General features: G+C 42.3%; 1 protein-coding gene across 14 annotated transcripts in view; it reads left to right on the top strand.

Annotated features, from left to right (window-relative positions):
- FNBP1 (formin binding protein 1) overlaps nt 1-24535 on the top strand; it is a 547949-nt gene that overhangs the window by 437800 nt on the left and 85614 nt on the right. For 5 of the 14 annotated variants that reach the window (XM_029614281.1, XM_029614282.1, XM_029614280.1 and 2 more), the window contains one exon: nt 8199-8288. The exons of the other annotated variants lie outside the window; for them this stretch is intronic. In XM_029614281.1, coding sequence (XP_029470141.1) covers nt 8199-8288 — 90 coding nt within the window. The remainder of the gene's footprint in view (nt 1-8198; nt 8289-24535) is intronic. 14 annotated transcript variants of the gene reach the window in all.

Here is a 24535-nt window from a genome sequence, read left to right as displayed (position 1 = left end):
CGAGGCATTATGAGAATCAACTGGCACAGTCAGACTTTGATGCAAAGCCATTGATGCCATGGAGTGTCAGCGCAGAAATCTCAAGGCAAGCAAGGAATGGCACACAAACATCTGCGCAAAGAAAACAGTGCAGAAATTAAATGGCACCATGTCGGTAGTGTAGGGTAGCGTGAAGACTTTTGTGTAGGTAGCAAGACACAGCGCCAAGGAAAACAGCACAGAGAGATCAGCACTGAAAAAAGTTTTTATAATACCCATACAAATGCTACAAAATTGTCTGCTTCTATAATCATCAAGTCCTCTCTGCTTCTATTGCAGCTGGAAAAGCTTCCTTCAATGAGCAAGAAGGACCCAAAACTTCAATTTCCACAGCTGCCAAATTGTCATGTATTTGTCCAGAAAATTTTAAGACTTATGTGAAGGAATTACCTGTTGAGGAACCAACATTCCAAAAATACAATTTGGAATGCTTAAGAGAAGAATTATGATCTAAGCTTCCGTTATCTTGCTTTGTGAAGATTGAAGACAAAACATGGGGTGAACCCATTGAGCTATCTTCAGAAGAAGAAATAAAATAAATCACAGTCATCATAATATGTTTTATCAGACTCAGAAGATTATCAAAATTCCTATGACTGTCTAGATTATGTGCCCAGAACCCATTTGCCTAACCCTTCGATGAACCCATTTCCAGAGCTAAATAGAGCATCAACACCACCAGATCGAGCATTCATACAAAAGATGTCTGAAGCTATACACTTCAATCTTCAGGAAGAAGAAGAAAGCATCACCAAATTAAAAGGGATTCTTCAGTGCACAGAACTACCAAAACAATTTAAGCTGTTCCTGTACCTCAAGAGCTACTGAATGTATAATCAAAATTGGAAAACACCTTATTCCATATTACGAGTGGCAAAAAAACATAGATATCCAGTATTAGAATACAGAAATGTCTAGGACATAATAAGGTTCAATTGTCACATAATTTCACTAATTGTCGAATTGGTGCTAAAAAAAAAAAGCGCCAAAAAGACCAAAACGTATTCCAGCATTCCTCAGGACTCAAGAATTCATGACTCAGTAGGCAAGAGATGATTCCAGGGCACAATATTGCAATCTAGAATTGAAGCCAGCCAGTTGCAAATTATCTAATCTCTCTTCAACAATCTGCAGAGGTTAAAAGATCATGCAATTAAATTACTAGAACAAGAGCTCAAACAGTTCATTGAAGTTGAAAGACACAGAAGGCTGGGCAAAACATATCACATGTTCCTTCTATGACTCTTAACACATCTTCTAGAGTTTTGGCATTAGGAATAGTAGTGGGAAGGTTTGCATGGCTATGTGCATCTGGACTCAGGGAGGAAATCCATGAAAGGTTAGCAAACACCCCATGTAAAGGCGACAAGTTATTCTGAGGCAAGATTAACAAAATAGTAGAGGCAATCGAGAATCAAAGCACTTTCCAGTCATGATGTGAATCACAAATGGATGCTTCTTTGCAAAGAAGATATTGATAAGACATAAACAGAAGACCTTATTACTATTCATAGAAAAGAAGATACAACCCATATCCATATTACAGGCAACGACTAATAGTATTACAAAAGCTTCAGCAGCCTCAACAACAGGTGCAACAACCACAATCTTTGCTGTCTGACAACAGCAAAGATAGATACAGCAGCCTCCATAAAAGCTAACATCTGTTTTTTGACCCACCGACAAAATACATACACAACCTATTTCAAAACATACTGATAGGGGGAAGGCTAAAATTCTTTAAAAAAACAAACAATGGAGTCACATCAGTATGAACAAATGGATTTTGAAAATCTTCCACTTAAAAAAATTACTACCTTAAAAAAAACCCTGTAATCAGTAGGGCTGGTGCAAACATATTTGGCACCCTAGGCGAACCTTTGGTTATTCGCCTCCTCTCCTCCTAACTTAACTATTGGCAATAGTGACTCCAGCACAGCATTCCCTTCTTTGGTGGTATTGGCTGTGGTACAGCATCCCTCTAGACATCACACTGGAAGAAGTTTGCCGCCCCTAAAATCTTGGCACTCTAGGTGACCACCTAGTTTGCCTAATGGAAGTACCAGCCCTGGTTATCAACATCATTTAAAACTGCAACTAGAAGTACTAATCCAAGAAGTATGTTTCCTCTTGCAATCTAAAGCAGTCCAATCAGCCCCTCAAAATCAACAAGGGAAGAGATTTTACTCCAGGTACTTCTTAATCCCAAAGAAAACAGGAGATCTTTATCTAATTTTAGATCTTAGAGATTTAAATGCTTTCCTAAAGAAAGAAAAGTTCAGGATGAATTCATTAGGTACAGTTCTTCCACTCCTTTAACAACAAGACTGGTTGACTTTGCTAGAGCTCAAGGATGTGTATGCACACATTCAAATCAACAAAATACACAGGAAGCATTTAAGATTCACCCTGCATGATCATCACAACCAGTACAGGGTGCCACTGCTTGATAGATAGGCAGCTCCGAAAATTGTTACCAAGTATCTGGTAATAGTAGTTACTCACCTCAGGAGAAAAAATTAGTTAGTGTTTCCATATCTAGACTACTGTCTAATATCAAGTTTGTCTTACAAAAACTCTATAAAAAGATGTAAATCAAATAGTAAGCATGATGCAGTCTCGGATTTGGTAAATTTTGAAAAATCCAGCTTGGTACCAAGTCAGCAGCTAGAATTCATAAGTGCAAGACTGGACATGGTCAATCTAGGGAAAGGCCTATCTTTCTTTACAAAGAGCAAACAAAATAAAGGCATTGACCATCTTTATTCAAAGAAATATAGACAACAGCTGCCAGCCAACACCATTTGCGAGTTTTAGGACATATAGCTTCAACAGTATAGGCTAGCAAGGCTCAAGATGATCAATGCCCAAAGGCACCTAAAAAACAATTGAGATCAACACATCCAACAACCCAATCAAAAGATTCCAATAACAGCAGTAGTACTGGAATCGCTGAAATGGTGGACAAAAAAAATCTGATTCTGGGACAAAGCATACATCCCTTACAGATACAGAAAATATTGACAACGAGTACGTCAAACCAGGGGTGGGGAGCGCATATCAGCTTACTATGCACACAGACTTTGGACAAAGCAAAAGTCAGCACTTCACATCAGTATTTTAGAAATGACAGCAATCTACAATAGCCTTCAAGTTTTCAAATCCTGCCTGAAAAACAAGACTGTTCATATTCAGACAAACAGGTTGCTATATTTTATATCAACAAACAAGGAGGAGTAGGATCTTACCAACTTTGCAAGGAAATGCTAATTGGCAGTGGAAAATAAAATACAGATTTCTCTCAGGGAAAGACAATATCCTAGCAGAGAGAACATAAGAACATAAGAAAATGCCATACTGGGTCAGACCAAGGGTCCATCAAGCCCAGCATCCTGTTTCCAACAGTGGCCAATCCAGGCCATAAGAACCTGGCAAGTACCCAAAAACTAAGTCTATTCCATGTTACCATTGCTAATGGCAGTGGCTATTCTCTAAGTGAACTTAATAGCAGGTAATGGACTTCTCCTCCAAGAACTTATCCAATCCTTTTTTAAACACCACTATACTAACTGCACTAACCACATCCTCTGGCAACAAATTCCAGAGTTTAATTGTGCGTTGAGTAAAAAAGAACTTTCTCCGATTAGTTTTAAATATGCCCCATGCTAACTTCATGGAGTGCCCCCTAGTCTTTCTACTATCCGAAAGAGTAAATAACCGATTCACATCTACCCGTTCTAGACCTCTCATGATTTTAAACACCTCTATCATATCCCCCTCAGTCGTCTCTTCTCCAAGCTGAAAAATCCTAACCTCTTTAGTCTTTCCTCATAGGGGAGCTGTTCCATTCCCCTTATCATTTTGGTAGCCCTTCTCTGTACCTTCTCCATTGCAATTATATCTTTTTTGAGATGCGGCGACCAGAGATTGAGTCATCAACTTCACATGAGTGGAGACACAACAACAGCACTCTGCAGGACCTTTTCAAGCTTTGGGGAAGACCGACCATAGACCTCTTTGCATTGCCAATCTATCACAAACTACAACAATATTGTTCCAAGAGACTAACCGACTAAGCTTTGGCAGTGGATGCATTTATCATACCATGAAGCGAAGGACCTACTAAATGCATTCTTCTGATTCCCTTAATAACAAAGACAATTTTCAAATTAAGGAAAGACAAGGGAAAATGATTCTAATAGCCCCATTTTGGCCATGCAAAAATTGATTTCTGTGGCTTGTAAAATCTCCACCTATCAGGTTGCCATTAATACTAAACCTTCCAACTCAATACAGAAGAATAGTTCTCCATTCCAGCCTACAGTCTCTAGCACTAATAGCCTGGATGTTGAAAGTGAACTATTTGAAAGACTTTAGCTGCCATAAGAAGTAAATGAAAGAGCACTTTGAAATTAGGATTTAGGAATTCTTAGTGCAAATGCACACATCTGCATAAAACCACATCTTTTTATTTTGTGACCTTTGTTACTAGGAGAACTCAATAAAGATTTGCATTCTGCATGTAGTCTACTTAAATATATACTTTTCCTCTTCCTCCTTTAAAGCAGCCTATTTCCAAACATTTCCATCATGTTGGCACAGTTTTGTTTTCTTCATCTGATCTGATCTGAAAACTCTGAGAGTTTGGGATGACACAAGGAGCTATAGCTAATATAGCTAATATATTGTTGGGATGAACTTTTGTTACCATTTCCTGGAATGCCTACAGATTATGCTGTATCTCCCTGAATAGACAAGACCATTATGCCAGTCTTTTCAGTCTGCTCTAGTTTTGCTGAACCTTCCTATGAGCCGGGCAGTTTTCTGTCCATCTGTGGATATAACAAACCAGTGTGGATTATCCTCATGGTTAGTTTTAATGAGATGATGGATTGCTGCTCAACCTTTTGACTAAGAGTCTGAGCCATGAGAAGAGGAAGAGTTTGAAACCTGTACAATAAAGGGGTGTTAGCATCCTGCTGGCCAACACCATTTCGGATATGATTACATTATGATCATTGCTAAAACCAGAGGCTTCAAATATAAGAAAAGGAGCGAAAATGATAATGAGAATAGCTTGCACTTTCCTGAATATTTTCTAACTCTGTGAAGCACCTTTGTAAAGCATCAAGTCTGAAGAACCATATTTGGATCATCTTTTGAACCATAAGATATTAATATTGGCTCTATTTTAATCTGTGGTATTCTCAAACTTTTGTGGTTAGGTAGAGTCACACCGAGGGTCCTTGAGCCTCTTGTGGCTCCCCTGACATTGGCTGTGTCATTTCTCTGAATAACCTGGATTCCATTTTAATTCAGATGCTCAGGAGCCACCAATCTGAATGTTTAGTTAGTGTATTTATTTAATTAGCTTACATATAATTTAACAATTGAAATTGAAAAACAATGTTTTATTGTGTTTTTTTCTAAATGGAAGATGTTGGCTCTTATAGTACTTTTATTGTTCAACTGTTGAATCTCTATATGGAACATAAGAAATTGCCATACTGGGTCAGTCCAAGGGTCCATGAAGCCCAGCATCCTGTTTTCAACAGTGGCCAATCCAGAATAAAAGTACTTGGCAAGTACCCAAATACTAAGTAGATCCCATGCTACTGATGCTAGTAATAGCAGTGGCTATTCCCTAAGTCAACTTGATTAATAGCAGTTAATGGACTTCTCCAAGAACTTATCCAAACCTTTTTTAAACCCACCTACATCAACCACATCCTCTGGCAACAAATTCCAGAGCTTAATTGTGCGTTGAGTAAAAAAGAATTTTCTCTGATTAGTTTTAAATGTGCTACTTGCTAACTTCATGGAGTGCCCCCTAGTCCTTCTATTATCCAAAAGAGTAAATAACCGATTCACATCTACCCGTTCTAGACCTCTCATGATTTTAAAGACCTCTATCATATCCCCCCTCAGCCGTCTCTTCTCCAAGTTGATCAGCCCTAACCTCTTTAGCCTTTCCTCATAGGGGAGCTGTTCCATCCCCTTTATCATTTTGGTTGCCCTTCTCTGTACCTTCTCCAGTGCAACTATATCTTTTTTGAGATGGGGTGACCAGAATTATACACAGTACTCCAGGTGCGATCTCACCATGGAGCGATACAGAAGCATTATGACATTTTCCGTATTATTAACCATTCCCTTCCTAATAATTCCTAACTTTGCTTTTTTGACTTCCGCAGCACACTGAACTGACGATTTCAATGTATTATCCACTATGATGCTTAGATCGTTTTCCTGGGTGGTGACTCCTATTATGGAACCTAACATTGTGTAACTACAGCATGGGTTATTTTTCTCTATATGCAATACCTTTCCCTTGTCCACATTAAATTTCATCTGCCATTTGGATGCCTAATCTTCCAGTCTCGCATGGTCCTCCTGCAATTTATCACAATCCGCTTTTGATTTAACTGCTCTGTATACATTTGTATCATCTGCAAATTTGATTACCTCACTCGTCTTATTCCTTTCCAGATCATTTATAAATATATTGAAAAGCACTGGTCCAAGTACGGATCCCTGAGGCACTCCATTGTTTACCCTTTTCCACTGAGAAAATTGACCATTTAATCCTATTCTCTGTTTCCTGTCTTTTAACCGGTTTGTAAACCACGAAAGGACATCGCCTCCTATCCCATGACTTTTTAGTTTTCTTAGAAGCCTCTCATGCGGGACTTTGTCAAACGCCTTCTGAAAATCAAAATACACTACATCTACCAGTTCACCTTTATCCATGTTTATTAACCCCTTCAAAAAATGAAGCAGATTTGTGAGGCAAGACTTCCCTTGGGTAAATCCATGCTGACTGTGTTCCATTAAACCATGTCTTTCTCTATGCTCTGTGATTTTGATCTTTAGAATAGTTTCCACTATTTTTCCTGGCCCTGAAGTCAGTTTCCGGGATCTCCCCTGGAGCCCTTTTTAAATATTGGGGTTACATTGGCCACCTTCCCTCCAGTCTTCAGGTACAATGGGTGATTTTAATAAGTTACAAATTTTAACTAATAGATCTGAAATTTCATTTTTGAGTTCCTTCAGAAACCTGGGATGCATACCATCCGGTCCAGGTAATTTGCTACTCTTTAATTTGTCAATCTGGCCTACTATGTCTTCCAGGTTCACAGTGATTTGGTTCAGTTCATCTAACTCATCTTTCTTGAAAACCATTTCCAGAACCGGTATCTCCCCAACATCCTCATTAGTAAACACAGAAGCAAAGAATGCATTTAGTCTTTCTGCAATGGCCTTATCTTCCCTAAGAGCCCCTTTAATCCCTCAGTCATCTAATGGTCCAACCGACTCCCTCACAGGTTTCTTGCTTTTAATATATTTTTAAAACATTTTATTATGAGTTTTTGCCTCTACGGCCAACTTCATTTCAAATTCTCTCTTAGCCTGCCTTATCAATGTTTTAAATGTTTTACTCTTAACTTGACAATGCTTATGCTTTTTCCTATTTTCTTCAGATGGATCCTTCTTTAAATTTTTGAAGGGTGTATTTTTGGCTAAAATAGCATAAGTCTCTTTCCCCAGTCACATACAGTGAATTCATTTGTGTGGCTTCTGCACTGCTAGTCACGTGAGAGAGAATTGCAGCAAAGATGTATTTCAAGTCACTCATACTTTTAAGCTGTTAAATACGAATCGGATCATAACTAGATTCAATAAACTGTGTCTATGTTCTTGAGAAAATGTGTTCATTCCCCTTAAAGTAAGCTGTACCTGAATCTGATGTTACCTGTTCCATGTATATTTCTTTTATGGTGCTCACTGTAAAAATGGGAATTAACAAATGCTCATATTGAGGTACATTAAATGCAGTGATGAACTGGTGTATGATATATGCAGTATAATATAGTAAATGTATGCCATAGTATGGTACAGTATATGCAAATGGCTATAAATGGTGCTGAGAAGTAAATGTAGGAGCATGATACTAAAAAGGAAAATCAGGAATACAACCAGGAGAGGGCAAATGTAGGGGCATGATGCTAAATGGGAAAACTGAGGCATATAACAGTGATTATCCGAATATAAGGGCTCAGTACTGAATGCAGAGGATCACTGTACAGGATACAGGGAAATAACTTGAACTTTGCACACTAGTTCCCGTAATAAGACTGTGTTTTCTCTTGCTGCTGCAGCGGCAGACTCAATCCTTGTATTTTCACAAAGAGTTCATGAAGAGGACTATAGGGAAGCCCACCTGTGCCTTTGAGGCTAGGGACTATGTTGTAAGTTTGCGTATGGTGACTAGGCCATACTGTTGCTGCACAGTCACTAACCCCATTTACAACACTAAAAATGGACAGTTTTAAAAGATATACTAGCAAAAATGTTAATATAATACAACCCATTAGGTGTAGGATCAAACAGAAAATGAAAACCAATAAAATCTGAGAAATGAAGAATACAAACATTGGAAAAACTGAGAGATATCTTGGCCACCAGTTGGATTTAATTTGGTGATTAACTATTGTGAAATCTGGTGTTTAGTTTATTGTTAATCTTAGCAACAGAAGGATCCAGGCCTTTAATTATATTATTAGAGAAGAGCAGTTCATGTGTGACAGAGTAATACTGTATCTTTCTCTGAAAATACTTCCCTTATAAGTAACAGTTTGCATGAAATATACTTCTCTGGCCTGGACCCAAATTTCTCAAAAAGTGAATAGAAAAATTAAAAAGCTGGGGTGTGACTTATCATTATATTACTTATCTCTCTGCTTCTGTAGCAGGGTTATCTCCTTAACCATGTGTTTTGTGAATGAGATTAGTGTCTGTGACTGTTCAGTAACACATGAACCTGCAAGCTTCAAGCGCCTTCTCTTCCCCCTGCTTTTCTCTCATGCTTTTCATTTTACATTCTTCTCTCATGTGTTTTTAATGCTTTGTGATTCCCCAGCTCTCCATTGATGTGAACAAAGCTAAGTTTGTTGACCCCTGCTCCTCTTAATGGCAGTTTAGGTACACACCTTTCTGGAAATGTTATTATAGATTAACAAGGAACAGTCTATCTGTTCAAGACAAAGGAAATCAGTAATTAGAGACACAGAACTGAAATAAATGGCTCAGCATACAGGAATGGAACAATACATTTGTTTGCAGTCTTTGTTGACAGTAAATGGTGGTTTACAACTGTTCACTGTTAAACAATGGCACACTTCTTTGGGTATCTTTAGATCTATGAGATGTTTTCTGTTACTATATTTTAGTGGCCAGATCCCTATTTTAGAATAGGAACCTTTCCCTTTGGTTGTTTCATCTCTCTGAAGCTTTAGCAATGTAGTGCTCATTATACCTTAACATTTGCTGAATTTCCAGCAAAAGAATTGTGTTGGTGTATCTGTGATTATTATGAGATCATAGAACCTGTGTTTTATGGCAGGCAGAATTGTGCATGTAGCATTCATCTGTGCAGTAGAATGCTTCATAGGTAAACACTGGGCAGTCTTTGTGCTCTGCACCATATCTTTTGTCTGTCTGCGTCCAAGGGGCTAAACTTGTGCTGGTCAGATCTCTGCTAAAGTTCACAGAAGTACTGGTGCATTTTAGGGATCTGTTCTGGCTTCTGTTGGTTCTCAGGCTGAGGATACCACTCCAAAGAGAGAGGAAAGATTATTTGGGGAGGGGAAGTGTAGCCAAGTTCCATTATAGCTTGGATTGGTTGGGGTCATGCCTCTTTTCTGTATCCCACCAAAGTAGGAAGCAGTAAAGAAAACATACAGATGTGGAAAAGGAAAGCATATGTGCTTACTTGTAAAGGAGTGTTCTCCATTGACCCAAGAATAAATCAGCCACAGAAGTGAGGTGATGTGATCCAGTGATGCCAATGCAAAAAAAAAAAAAAAAATCTCTTTAACTCAAAAAGACTTCATTCTCTTTACTTCAAAAAGACTTCATTCTTTCTGAGAATGCGCAGGACTACCTGTGCTGCTGTTGCTGCCACTTCAGCTGCCCCAGTCAATAAGTAACTGAGCTTCAACTTAAGGAGGTGGAGGGATTGTGTGGCTGATTTGTTGTTCTGTCCACGGAGTACACTCCTTACATGTAAGCAAATAAGATTGCTCCATGGACAAGCAGGAACAAATAGTTACATAAGTGGGGACGCCCAATCCTAAGGGCTATGTAAAAAAAACTTGCATCAAATCCAAAGAAAGCAGCCGGCTAGAATAAAATGGGAAGCTGAAGCGAATATTGAAATCAATTTTGAAGAACTTTCTGCCCAAATACAGTATTGTTGCAAGAGTCGGTCCAAGCAGTAGTGTTTTGTGAAAGTGGACATCCATGTAGCAGCGTTACAAATATTCTGAGTAGAGGCTTATCGCGACTGGGCTACAGAAGTCACTGTGGCTCTAATTGGTACACTTCCATCTTTTGTGCTAGGGGACTCTCTGCTTTTGAAAAGCAGAAGGAAATACATTGAGATAGCCACAGTGAAAGTGTTTTATTTTTGATTAGGTCTCCTTGCTTGATTATGTCATAGGGAATAAATAACTGAGATGACTTTCTGAAAGGTTTTGTTCTTTCCAGATAAAATAGCGGAGGACAAGTGAGGTTTCGGCAAGAAAATTGATAGGTTAATCAACTGGTTTAAATGGAATTGGTAAGAATTTAGGGTGTGTCCTCCACATGACTTTATTGGGAAAAATGTGTGTAAATGGAGCATACGCAACTAAAGTTTGAAATTTACTTATTCCGCATGCTGATGTTATAGCTATAAAGAATAGAAGTTTCCAGGTTAATTGTTTTAATTCTGTAGAAGCGAATAGCTCAAAGGGTGGTTTTATCAACTGAGAAAGAGCTACATTACGGTCCCATTGAGAAGGAAGAGGCTTTAGATGCCTGAATACATTTTAAAAGTCTGTAGTGTTGTGATATAGGTAGGCTTTGTGAATGTTGATGATAGACCGCAGCTGCACTCAGATGAATCCTAAATTATTTTGTTTTCAGTCCTGAGTTGGAAAGGTATAGGAGATATTGAACTAATGTTGATTCTGTACTTGTAAAGGGGGTCTTTGTTTAGAGAAGAACACCACATGGAAAATCTTTTCCATTTGAAATCGTATGAATGTACGATTGCAGGTCTTTCTGCTGCCAGTATGATTTCTTTAATCACTGTCAGGAATGGCACAGCTCTCCTTTCAATATCCAGGCTGTGAGGGCTAGAGATTGAAGGTTGAGATGGAGAAGATACCCATTGCATTGAGTTAGGAGATTTGAAAATAGGAAGGTAGATTGGTAAAGTCACCACTAGTCTATGAAACCACGGAAAGCAAATCTGACGAGGCCAAATGGGAAGTACAAGAATCGTTTGCCCTTCGTACTTTTGCAACTTGTACTTTTGCAACTTCGTGGATGAGACGAATCAGTGGAAATGCGTACATGAATGCTATGTAACATTGGATAAGGAATGCATCTGATACTATTGCATCCATTGCTGGTCTCTTGGAACAGCAGAGGGGCAACTTATGATTCCATGGAGATTTATTTATTTAAACCATTTTATATTCCACTGTTTTCCAAAAGTTCAACGCAGATTATATTCTTTACATACAAAAAATGGAGAATAAGAATATAAAACATCACAAAAAAGACAAGATAAACAAAATATAAAAAAGGTCTATCAGAGGAGCTCCCTGTAGTTGAAACAGATTCTGTAGTATAGATATATGACTGTGACAACTGAGACATCTGCTAACACATTGTCCCTGCCTGGACGAGATACTGTCGAAAGAATGATATTTTTTGGAACTGCCCAATTCCAAATTTTGAAGGCTTCCCTACATATTTCTACAGAGCCTGTACCTTCCTTCTTGTTTATATAAACTTTGCTACTTGTCTGAATCTGCAGATTGTCAGACTCTGTAGTAGTTGAGTCTTGGATTGGTTTTTGCAAGTCTCAAATACAAGGAGAGCATTGTAAATGGCTCTAAATTCCAGAAGATTGATGTGTAAACCAATTTCTCTTGTGGACCAAGACCTTTGAGAACAAAGATTGTTGAAATGAGCCCCCTGCCGTGTGGAAACACAACCATATTTATGACCTGCTGAGTATGGACTAATTGACCATGAAGTAAATTTAATGATCTTGTCCAATATTTCAGAGACTTGGACAGACTTGGCTGAGTCTTGTACCTTCCACAACAGTGAATGGAGGAGTTGATTCCATTGGAATTTTAGATGCCACTGAGCTTGTCTCATGTGCATCCTTGCCAACAGTGTAACATAGTGTGAAGGCTCACTGTCCGTGAGGCCTCGGGCGCCGCTCCTCTGTCGCGGGTTCCGACCTTCCACCGATCGCCCTGGTCCCTGGAGTTCGCCGGGCTCACGTAACTCCTGAGGTTGGGGCCTCCGCTGGCCCTGGTTTTGCTGGGCTTCTAGGTTCCTTTCATGCAGGGTTGGGGGTAAGCAGCCCCCCCAATCCCCAAAGACAACACAGAGAGAGAGCTAGTTCCTTCAAAGTAGTTTATAAAGTAACAGCAGGTTGTATTACAGGAAGACTGCCACCTCCCCTTCCAGCCTTGTCTATACCTAATGGATCAAGGTGTGCAGCAAATGACCCTCCCCCAGCTTAGCCGTCGGGTTCTCTTACAAGCTGTGTTGTTACAGAGTAAGCTTGTACGTCCTCTAATCAGGGCTATTACAACATCAAACACACCAGGCACCTCTAGAGCCCTTCTCCCGTGCTTCCCCTAAGACAAAGGTTATACGCCACCCTTCTTAGGCTACTCAGTTTCCATATATGAACTGGAGGATTCCTCTCCCCCTGAACCTACCTCCATCTCTTCCTCCCCTGACTCTGAAGAGCCGGGCTTTTGTGGCCAGCTCCACCATGGTGGCACGCCCTCTTCCTCCACTTCCATGGACTCACCGCTGTCTACTTCATTAATCTCTATGTCTGCCACCTGTTTGCCTTCAGGCTCTCCTCCCAGGTCTGGTGGGATTTCAGGGAACCTGGGATTTGTAGTTTTTTTTTCTCTTTCCCTGCGCCCCCTGCTGTCGGGCTCTGGTATTACCGTTGTTCTTATGGTAGCTTGTCAGCTCCTGCCTGTGGCCGGGCTGCGCTACATCACAATAGATATGGCCTAGCATTCACGTGAACAGCTTTGCAGTTACTGCTGGGTGACTTATGATATTGTGAACGACTTTGATCAAGCTGTATACCCTTTAATGAGGAAGGAAAGTTTTTCCTATCTTGGAATTTAATTTGGCTCCAATGTATTCCAGGTAATGGGTTGGTTCAAGATGAGACTTTTCTAAATTCACAATGAAGCCTAGTAGTTCTAGAGTTTTGATACTAAAACAATTATTCTTTTGTATTCAGATTAAATTCTGCTTGATATTAGCCAATTGTCTAAATAAAAAAGACTAGAATGTTATTTTTTCAGAGATATTCTGCCACTAAAGCTAGATACCTTGTGAATACTCTGGGAGCTGTAGAACGATCAAATGGAAGAACTCAGTATTGATAATGGTGACATCCCAGAGCAATGTGAGCAAATTTCCTGTGAGATTTGTGAATAGAAATGTGAAGATAAACATCTTTTAGATCTAAAGTATTTAGCCAGCTGTTCTGTTCTAGGTGAGTGAAAATCATACTTAAAAATTAATCTTGAATTTCTCCTTTTTGGGATGTGTATTTGAATCTCTGAAGTCTTGTATTGGATGTATACCTTACAACGTTTTAGAAATAAGGAGGTATCTGGAGTAAAATTCCTTTGTTCTTTGATTTTGTGGAACTTTTACTATTGGACAGGGATTTTAATTTATTTTGAAGAATTGGGTACTGCCCGTTTGAATGATGACATGGACGTGAAATTGAAATTGGAAGACGAGACTGAAAATTGAGATAAACATTCTTGATAATGGACAGAACCATTGGTCCAATGTTATGTGAGATCATTGGGGTAAAAAATAATGGATCCTTCCCCCCTACTGGAAACAGTGCTAACTGGTAGTCAAAAACTTTGAGTTTGCTTTTGAAACATTTGGAGAGTTTGCTCTTGTTGGGATCTGTTTCTGTTTTTTGTACATGACCTTTGACATTGTTCCTGTGATTGAAACTGCTGCTGGGAATATTCTTGCTATTTATAGTAGTTCTGAGGGAAGTTTCTCCTTCTGGCATAGAAATGAAAAGGTTTTCTATAAGAATAGATGTGGAATTTCCTTTGAGAAGGTTGCTCTAAAGTTGACAACACTAACGTCTGTAAAGCAGAACAGTGATCTTTGATGATATTCACTATTTCTCATACCTTTTCTCCAAATAGATTGGCTCCTATTTAAGGAGCATCTGCTATTCTGATGTCCGTAGGAGGCCATCCTTCTAGTAGCAATTGCTAAGGCCAGTGCTCTGGAGCAGTGGTTCTCAACCGGTGTGTCATGGCACACCAGTGTGTAACCAAGCACATGCAGGTGTGTCACCACACTTCCTGGTCTCCTGCTGAGCTGGCTTCTCTTCCCTCCCCTTTCTCTGCCCCAGCAAGACACAAACTGTTCCTCCACCTGGTCTTGAAAGTGCTGATAATCCCGGGCGGAACATGGCAAGAGAGCTGGTGGAAGCATTTTCAGGCAGTGGCACTCGCGACATGGCCTCTCCTTCTTCCTTCCCCCACGGCCTGGAAGAGGAAGTGGCGTGCATTGGGCCTGTGCACACTGAAAGAAGACAACCCCGTGCTGCAGTCAAGTATAAGCAGCATTGGCCCTAGCAGAGGGAAAAGTAGTGCGGCCCAGAGCAAGAAGAAGAGCAGCTTCACCCATTGTGACTGATGGGATTCTTCCTCTTTCTCAAGGTCATAAGAGTTGGTATGGGGAGGACGTGAGTAAGAGAAATCGTGTGTGTGTATGATTGAGAGCCTGGGTGTAACAGAGAGAGAGAGAGCATGTGTATGGGTGTGTGTGATTGAGAGGGAGGAGAAAGTTGCATTCAACCCCCTCCCCTTCTAATTCGTTACAATCTCAGAGAACCTGAAATTCAAAACATTCCCAAGTATGGAGAACAGAGGATTTTTTAATCCTTATTAATTTAAATTATTGGGTCTGCTGTTTTGAAATATTTTATTGTTGTCTAGAAATTTTTTATATGAGTTTTTAACAATTGGATATTCATTCATCAGCTGTTTTGAAATAATTTTATTTTTTATTATTTTGGTTTTACTACTATTAATTTTATTTTTCTTGATTTGTTTTATGAGTATGGTGATATTTCTATTTTTCCATTGTTGCACTGCATACAGAGTCTGTGCCTTGTTATGGTTTCCAGTTCAGTTTTTGTCTGCCTGTTTCTATTTATACTTTATGGTCTCTTTATTCTATGTTAGATGAGAATCTGTCTGTGTTCTGCTGGCATGTAGTTTCTGTTTAGGGATCTATGGCTGCCTGGTTTGTTCTGTTTTCCTAATAGGAGGTGTATTAGTGTTTTAAGGCCTGGTGTAATATTTGCAGTGTTGCTTCTTCTTAGGTAGGGTTGTTACTGTTTGGATGCTGGCAGTTAGTTGTGCGCGCGCACCCTAGTAGGTACCTGGGAGGAGCAATGGTGGGAGGCTGTACCATAGCCGTTCTGGGGACGCCAGAGAGGTCAGCTTGACGACGCTGCGGTAGCCATCTTTCCCAGGTAAGCGGGAGGAGCCGTGAATAAGGTGAGACAAATGGGGCGAAGCCATCGAGGACCGACAGACACAACAAACCACTGCTCTGGAGGTTGTAACAAAAGCAGCATCCATGGATCCAGCCATATGTTTGGAACACTCATCTGCTTCATTTATTAAAGGTGTTAACTTCTGTAAATCTTCATGTTGAAGAGCAGAAGATAGTAACATAGTACATGACAGCAGAAAAAGATCAGTTTGGTCCATCTAGTCTGCTCAGCAAGTTTATGTATTTATTTTTTAGGGTAATAACTGTTGCTCCATACAGGTTACCCCTTTTCTTCATTTCCTTCCTTTAGCCACTAGGGGTCCTCTGTGTTTATCCCAAACCTTTTCTAATTTCATTATCGTTCTTGTCTTCACTATCTTTTCTAGGGTATTCCATACATCCATCACCATTTGCCTGAAGAAATATTTATTGACATTGTTCCTGAGTCTACCGCCTTGGAGATTCATATCATGACCCCTTATTCTATAGCTTTCTTTCCACTGGAAAAGATTTGATTTGTGTACCTCATTAATACTTTCAGGAATTTAAAAGTCTGTATCATATCTTCCCTGTTTGTCCTCGCATCCGGGGCATACATATTCAGATCCTTCAGTCTCATCTCATAAGTCTTCTGGTGCGCATCCCACACCACTTTGGTCACCTTTCTCTGGACCACTTCCATCCTGTCCCAATTCTTTTTGAGATACAGTCTTCAGAACTAAACACAGTACTGTAGGTGAGGTATCACCAGAGACGTGTAAGGATGATTTTCTTATCTTTTGTAATGTGTTTACATAGATATTGCACCATCTGGAGCTGGTGGGCTGCTATCCTAAATTGGAGTATAGCCATTTGAAATTGTTTTCTTCCAATAATATCCAAAAATCTGGATTCTTTGGTAGGAAGAACCACTGAAAAAGCTTTAGACTTAGCTGGTCTAGTCATTTTTGAACTCTGTATCAATATTTTTAAAACAGGAAGAACTGATAATGGTGATTTCCAGATTTTGATTTAAAGTTCTTTGTAGGGTTTATGAACCTATTTGCTTAGGAGCTTGGATGAACTTTAGAACACCTTGCAATTCTTCAGAAGGTAGAGTATCATCTTCTAGCTTAAGGAGAATATTTTTTGTCATTTTTTGCAAGAAAGTGGGATAAGACATATCCTTAGGAGGTTCTGGAGAGGTATCTGGAAGCATATCCATGATGTCTTCCAAGGTATGAAGAGAATCTGACTGATCAGAATAGTTTTAAGTGTTCATAATCTGGAAGTATCAAGGGAAAATCTATTTGTAAGGATTCTCTAGGCAAAGGAGAGTACATGGTCTTTTGATAGGGTATGATGGGGGATTGCTTTGGAATGTCTATAGCAAATCTCTCCAAAATAGATAAGGCGTCATTACTCTCTTTAGATGTGGTTGGGGTTTTTTTCATATAATCTCATATGACCTCATTCCACAACTTGTGGACAAATGTTTCCAAAAAGGGAGGCATTGGAGGAGTTGGAAAAGTCTTTATTGATGATATATAAGATTCAGGTGCTAATAAAGGAGGGGAGTATTTTCTAGAAGGAATTTTTACATGTGACTCTTTCAGGGGTGATGATTATGGTGTCAAAGATTTCTGTTCTGATGATGATGGCATCAAGGACCTTCGCGCTTACTTCTGTGCAGATGAGGATAGATCTGAGGATATATTCACGCCAACGCTAGTGCTGAGGATTTTCATGCTGAAGACAGGGACATATGCCCTGATAAGGACAGAACCAAACATTTTCATCTCAATTTCTCTAAGGTGGCGCCAAAGAACTTTACATTGCTGATTCAGCTGTGCCCCTAGTGCCTCATATTTCCTCCCCTTCTTAGAGGATTGAAATGAGGAGTCCAGATCCCCACGTCTCCGTGACTCCAACCTGTGAGGTCTTTTAGAAGAGGAGCCTTCTCTGTCAGAAGGCGAAGACAATTCGTACTGTAACTTAATGTGCCTGTATTTTCTGCTTTGAGTGCAATTTTCCCACAAGGCTGCAGTTGGAGGAATCATAAGTGTGGCCCAAACATCTGAGGCAAAGATTATGGACATCTTGGCTGCCCATTTTTATGTATGTATTTTTGAACATACACTGGTAATGTGGGCAAATGTATTTTGAACATACACTGGTAATGTGGGCAAATAAAAAACAATAAAATAAAACATACATTTTTTGGCTCAAAAAAATGAAAGCATGACTAAAACTCAGAAAATAAAGGAAAAAACTTAAAAAATTGTGGTGCTAGCTATTGAGAGAGCAGAGAAGTTTCCTTCATTAGGATGCTTCATAAGACGAAAAAGACTAAGAAGACTTGAGGGCTGGCAGCAGTGCAAAAACTCCTGTGCATGCTCAGAAAGACTTCTTGGTCCTTTGTAACTAGAGAGAGATTTTTTTCCTGCATCTGCACCGTCGGATGATGTCACTCGACGTGTGTGGCTATTTGTTCCTGCTTATCCAGGGAGAAACTAGGAAATCATTAATTGCTGTTTTAACTTCTGCTTGTCATACTGGTTTCTGATGTGCCTTTTACCACAGTCACATTAACTCTAGTATCGATGGTTTCACCTCACACATTCCTCTCTGCACCAAAGACTGCTCTGTTTTGTTTTATTTTGTTTTCATCCGATTTGAAGAACAGTCTGTGATATTGGTTCCTCTGAACACCATTAATTAGCAGAACAGGTAGATTCCCTCACAGCTAGAACATCCCTCCATGGAACATGGTCCAACCTGCTGTCATAGACTGCCCTTTCAGAGTCTGGAGAATCAGATTTTATAGTTTAATGTCCTCATTTAAAATATGCCAATATTATTTCTTTTCATATAGATCCGTTTTAAGACATTAAAATGTCCTGTAGTCCCCACAGCCTCTGGACAGTGGATCTTATTATGCTAACTGTAGTCAAAAGGAACTTGAATAACCTATTGACCTTAGGACAAGAACAGAAATAGCTACTGAGAACATTTGGGCATGGGGCAATAGGAGACAATCTCTATGACTTATAATGATTGAACAGCTTCAATGTGTGAGGCCTTGTCACCCATGCTGCCAGTGTAACTTTTAGTATAGGAGAACTTTAAGTTTTCTATCCAAGTGTCAGCTAAGTGTACAGTACTAAAACGCAGTGCTATACAAGGTGATTCAATTCCTGTCAGGGTGGCGTATGCTGCAGTAGATCCTCTCTGATAGGATTGATGAGGGGCCAAAGAGATATCAGATTGTAGCATCTGAAACTAAGCTCCAATCTGCCAAGGAAAAAAAAATCTATGAAAATGTTCCCTTCTCCTGCTGAGAGTATGTACATTCTCCCAGGACAAGCAGGATGGTAGTCCTCACATATGGGTGACATCACCAGATGGAGCCCTGTCACAGAACACTTTTATCAAAGTTTCTAGAACTTTGACTGGCACACTGAGCATGCCACTAACCCTGCAGCCAGCAGGGGCCTCCCCTTCAGTCTCTTTTTTTCTGCACAGCAGTTCCCTCATGGTTTAGGAGCTCTGTGAGAAATTTCTCACAACTTTCCTCACGGAACTATTGAAGTTTATCCTCTCAGAAAATCCCTCAGAGGGGTCCCCCATCGCGCTCCGTTCCCTCTGGCGCTCAGTAAGTGCTTTTTCCGGTATTTGCGGTCGATTCCCGGCGGCCTACCGCTCCGGTGCCCGACGGTCATCAACTGCGTGCCCGCCAAAATTTTGTCATGGCGACCGGGTTTAGAAAGTGCCCCGAGTGTCCGAGGACTATGTCCATAACGGACCTGCACGACGTCTGTGTTTTGTGCCTAGGCCCCTCGCACGACGTTCAAAGGTGCTCTAGTTGCACACAAATGACCCCCAAAGGCCATCACGCTCGCCTGGACAAGATGGAGCAGTTGTTTGCTTCGAAATGCACTGCTCCATCGACGCCAGTTCAAGCGCCACCAACCATGGAAGGTCCATCGACCTCAGAGACGATTTGCCAGGAGCATCGTGGTCAGGGTGACTGTCTGTTACCGACTACCTCGAGGACATCGGTGTCATCGTCCTCAGTGCTGGGGAAAGACCGGACCGAGCACCGAGGGAAACATCGACACTGGCACCGATGGGCGTCCCCAACCGGTGCAAGCACCGATACTGCAGCGGCATCGACTTCCATCGAGCCGCCTGCGAAGAGGGCCCGGGGAGAGGAGCCCCCCATCTCCTCTGGACCCAGGACCCCTAGGCATTCCCCACCGATACCAGTACCGGGCACCGAGCCTCCACATGGAAGCTCTGGTGACGCCTAGCCTGCCTCCTACCCCAATCACCGTGCCACCCATGCCGGTTCCCCGGGAGGAATTGTACCGCATAGTCCAAGAGGCAGTGCTGAATGCGCTATGAGAAATTCAATCACCACCAGCACCAGCCCCCATACCAGCACAGGAACCGGCTACCTCGATGTTCACACCGCTCCTCGAGCACCTCGATACGCTCATCAGTGCTTTGCAACTCAGCCCGTACCACCGAACATGCTGGCACCGAATCATCCATAAAGGTCTCTGCAGGTCCCGATACCAATACTGGGTTCCTCAGAGGAGGAAGAATCAGTTCCCGGCCAGATCCCTCCACGGGAACCACCGATGACGGAACCCATTCCAGGTCCATCGGGGCTATCATTGCCTAAGCACACCCCATTTGCCCCAGTGCCCTCGATGCCGGCACTGATTCCCTCGGTTCTGATGCCACATCCATCGATGCCTTCTTGCCCTTTTGGCGTTGGCATACTTTCTCCATCAGGAAGTCCTCCAGGAGTTGGGGAAAGCCCCTATGATCAATGGGGAGATGCATCTACGAATGATTCCTCACAAGCTTCCGAGGAGTTGCTCTCAGAACCTTCACCCCCGGAAGAGAGACGACAATCACCTCCGGAAGACCTCTCCTTTGCAAATTTTGTCAAAGAGATGTCTGAGACTATCCCTTTTCCACTGGTAACAGAAGAAAATTCTCGTCACAAGATGTTGGAGGTCTTACAATTTGTAGATGCTCCTAAGGAGATAATGGCGATACCAGTGTACGAAGTCCTCCTTGACCTCGTGCACCGCCTGTGGGAACATCTAGGTACTGTACTTCCAGACAACAGAAAGACAGATGCTATGTACCAACAAACCCCAGGTTTTCAGAAACCTCAGCTGCCACACCATTCTATGGTTGTGGAATCAGCGCAGAAAAGAGCTAAACGCTCACGTCCACATTCCTCTGCTCCTCCTGGCAAGGAACAGAAGGCATTAGATGCATTGGGTCCATATTGATAGCGTGAATAGCAGCCTATCAACTATATATGACCCAATATAATCGAAATCTCTGGAAACAAGTCCAGGAGCTTGCAGAGACATTGCCACAGTAACAACAAGAAGCCTTGTCCTCCTTCCTATAGAAAGGATTGGAAGCAGGCAAACATGCAGTCAGAGCTGCCTACGATTCTTTTGAAACAGCATCCAGAGTCTTGGCAGCAGGTATCAGTGCTAGGTGCTGGGCCTGGCTCAAGGCATCAGACCTACGCCCGGAGGTTCAGGACAAACTTGCAGATCTACCCTTTACAGGAGACAACCTGTTCGGGGACAAGATCCAGGACACAGTGGCTCAGTTAAAAGACCATCATGAGACTCTATGTCAATTGTCAACTGTCTCACCAGATATTCCCTCCATAGCCCGCAGGGGCACACATAGGGACACCAGAAGACAATTTTACCAGCCACGTAGATATTTCCCTCCTTCATCCCATGCACGACCAGCTCGGGTACCTCAGAGTGGACAGGCACGCCAACCGAAAACACCCAGGCCACAGCCAGCTTCGCAAGCTGGCCCTGCGGCTGGATTTTGACTTTTTTCCAGGGACCGGCAGCCATCCTCCAGTGGGGGGCCGCCTATGCCACTTTGCAACAAATTGGCACCCAATTACCATGGACCAGTGGGTACTGTCCATGTAACCCATGGATACCTTCAAAATTTTTCAAAAATATCCCTGGACTTCCCACCCATTTCATTCTGGAGATGGGAAGATCACACAGGACTTCTCGAGTCAGAACTCTCGAACCTTCTGCTGGCCAGAACCGTGGAACAGGTTCCACCGGATCAGTAAGGGAGAGAGTTCTACTCCAGGTATTTCCTAATTCCAAAAAAGACAGACTGCCTCCGGCCTAACCTGGATCTCCGTGCCTTGAACATATTTCTTCACAGGGAACGGTTCAGAATGGTTTCCCTGGGCACCATGCTTCTGCTGCTAAAACAAGGAGATTGGCTCTGCTCTCTGGACTTTGAAGATGCATTCGCCCACATTGCATTCTTCCCTCCTCATCGCAAGAATATGCGATTTGTGGTGGGTCACAGGCACTATCAATACAAGGGCCTACCATTTGGCTTCGCCTCGGCACCCCGTGTGTTTACAAAGTGCCTGGCAGTCGTCTCTGCACAGTTACACAGCAGGGGCATATACGTTTTTCTCATAAAAGGTCAGCCCAAACAAGGAGCCCTTGACTCCCTCAGCCTCACCATAAGGCTTCTAAGTTCACTGGGATTTCTAATCAATTACTCCAAATCCTATTTGACACCGTCTTACCATCTCTCCTTCATAGGAGCAGAACTGGACAGGACACTAGCCAAGGCATTCTTACCAAATGACCATGCAATTACGCTGTCCAACCTGGCAATCGTTATCCACCGTCGATAAACCACCTCAGCTGCCCACCTACTCAAGATGCTCGGCCACATGGCAACCACGGTCTATGTCACCACAATGGCGCGCCTAGCCATGAGAGTGACCCAATGGACTCTAAAGTCTCAGTGGTGACAAGCTATTCAACCGTTTTAGTCCCTGGTATGCATCACCAGCCAACTTCGCCTGTCCTTTACATGGTGGGCATACAAAGCCTTTCCAGCAACCGGCTCCTTAGGTGACCCTAACCACGGATGCCTCCAACCTCGATTGGACATCCCATGTCCAAGGCCCACATACTCAGAGGACTTGGACATCTGCCGAAGTGACCCATCGAATCAACTTTCTGGAGCTTCAGGCGATGCGGTACGCCCTTCATGCAGGACTGCTTCTCCAACACAGATGTCCTGATCTAAACAGACAACCAAGTTTCAATTTAGTACCTGAGCAAGCAGGGGGGCACGGACTCTTAGCTGCTGTCAAGAGGTGACGCAGGTTTGGGCCTGGGCCCTGTTGCACTCCATACTACTGCGAGCCACTTATCTAGCAGGCACAGAGAATGCACAGGCGGACCGCCTCAGCCAACGTTTCCAACCCCATGAGGGTCTCTGGATCCCTCGGTTGCGAGCAGAATCTTCCGCAGGTGGGGTCTGCCGACCATCGACCTTTTTGTGTCCAGTCAGAACCACAAAGTGGAACGCTTCTGCTCTCTACAAAGGGACCAAAGAATACCAACCATGGATGCCTTCATCTGTCCCTGGAGCACAGGTCTCCTATATGCGTATCTTCCGATTCCGCTGATAGCCAAGATTCTCGTGAAGCTACAACAAGACCGGGGCTTAATGATTCTCATAGCCCTGTACTGGCCGCACCAAATTTGGTTTCCCATACTTTGTGACCTTTCTAACTAGGGCCCCATTCACCTGGGCACATTGCCCAACCTCATAACACAGAATCACGGCAAGTTATGCCACCCGAACCTCCAGGCCTTCTCTCTGACGGCCTGGATGTTGAAAGGCCTATACTACAACCACTCAACCTTTCAAGTGATGTATCTCAAGTCTTAGTAGCTTCATGGAAGCCTTCCATGTGGAAATCCTATCGCTCTAAATGGAAGAGATTTACCTTGTGATGCACTCAAAAGGGCTAGGATCCCTTTTCATCTATCTGAGTGCACCTTATGGCCATCTCTGCTTATCATCAAGGAATAGGGGATGCCCTGATAACGGCTCAACCCCTGGTGAGTCGCTTCATGAGAGATTTAGTACAGATTAAGCCTCCTCTACGGCCACTGGTTATGGCAAGGGACCTCAGTGTCATACTTGCACGGCTCATGCTCACTCCTTTTGAGCCAATGCACTCCTGCGAACTTAGATACCTTACATGGAAAGTACTTTTCCTAGTAGCCATCACGTCTACTCTCAGGGTAAGTGAGTTACAGGCCCTTGTAACCTACTCACCCTACACAAGGTTCCTCCATGACCGAGTGGTTCTCCGCACTCACCCTAAATTCCTTCCTAAAGTGGTAACTGATTTCCATTTAAATCAGTCCATAGTCTTGCCCACTTTCTTTCCAAGACCTCACGCTCACCCAGGGGAGCGAGCTCTCCACACCTTGGACTGTAAGCTTGCTTTTGCGTTTTACTTAGACTGCACTACAGCCCACAGGAAGTCCACCCAACTTTTTGTCTCTTTTGATAAGAACAAACTTGGGAATGCGATGGGCAAGCAAACACTATCAAACTGATTGGCAGACTGCATTGCATTCTGTTACCAGCAAGCAGGCCTTCCACTACAGGGACGAGTGAAAGCACACTCAGTCAGAGCAATGTCAAGGTCAGTAGCACACTACCGTTCAGTACCGATTGCTGAAATCTGCAGGGTTGCGACATAGAGCTCTCTCCACACCTTTGCGGCTCACTACTGCCTGGACAAGGCTGGGCGACAAGATTCCATCTTTGGCCAGTCTGTCCTAAGAAATTTGTTTCCAGTGTAGGAACCCAACTTGTCCTACCTCGACCTGCTGTGAATTTCAGGCTGCCTCATCCTTGCCAACAGCACCCTAGTTGTTGTGCCTGTTGCACATGTTCGGTGCTGCTTGGCCTCATACGTATGACTCAGCCTGTAGCTTGCTATTCACCCATATGT

This window comes from Rhinatrema bivittatum, chromosome 8 (assembly GCF_901001135.1).
Source record: "Rhinatrema bivittatum chromosome 8, aRhiBiv1.1, whole genome shotgun sequence".
In the NCBI taxonomy this organism is placed as follows: Eukaryota; Metazoa; Chordata; class Amphibia; order Gymnophiona; family Rhinatrematidae; genus Rhinatrema; species Rhinatrema bivittatum.
Note: the sequence above shows the minus strand (reverse complement) of the source record. Positions and strands in the feature narration are given on the sequence as shown.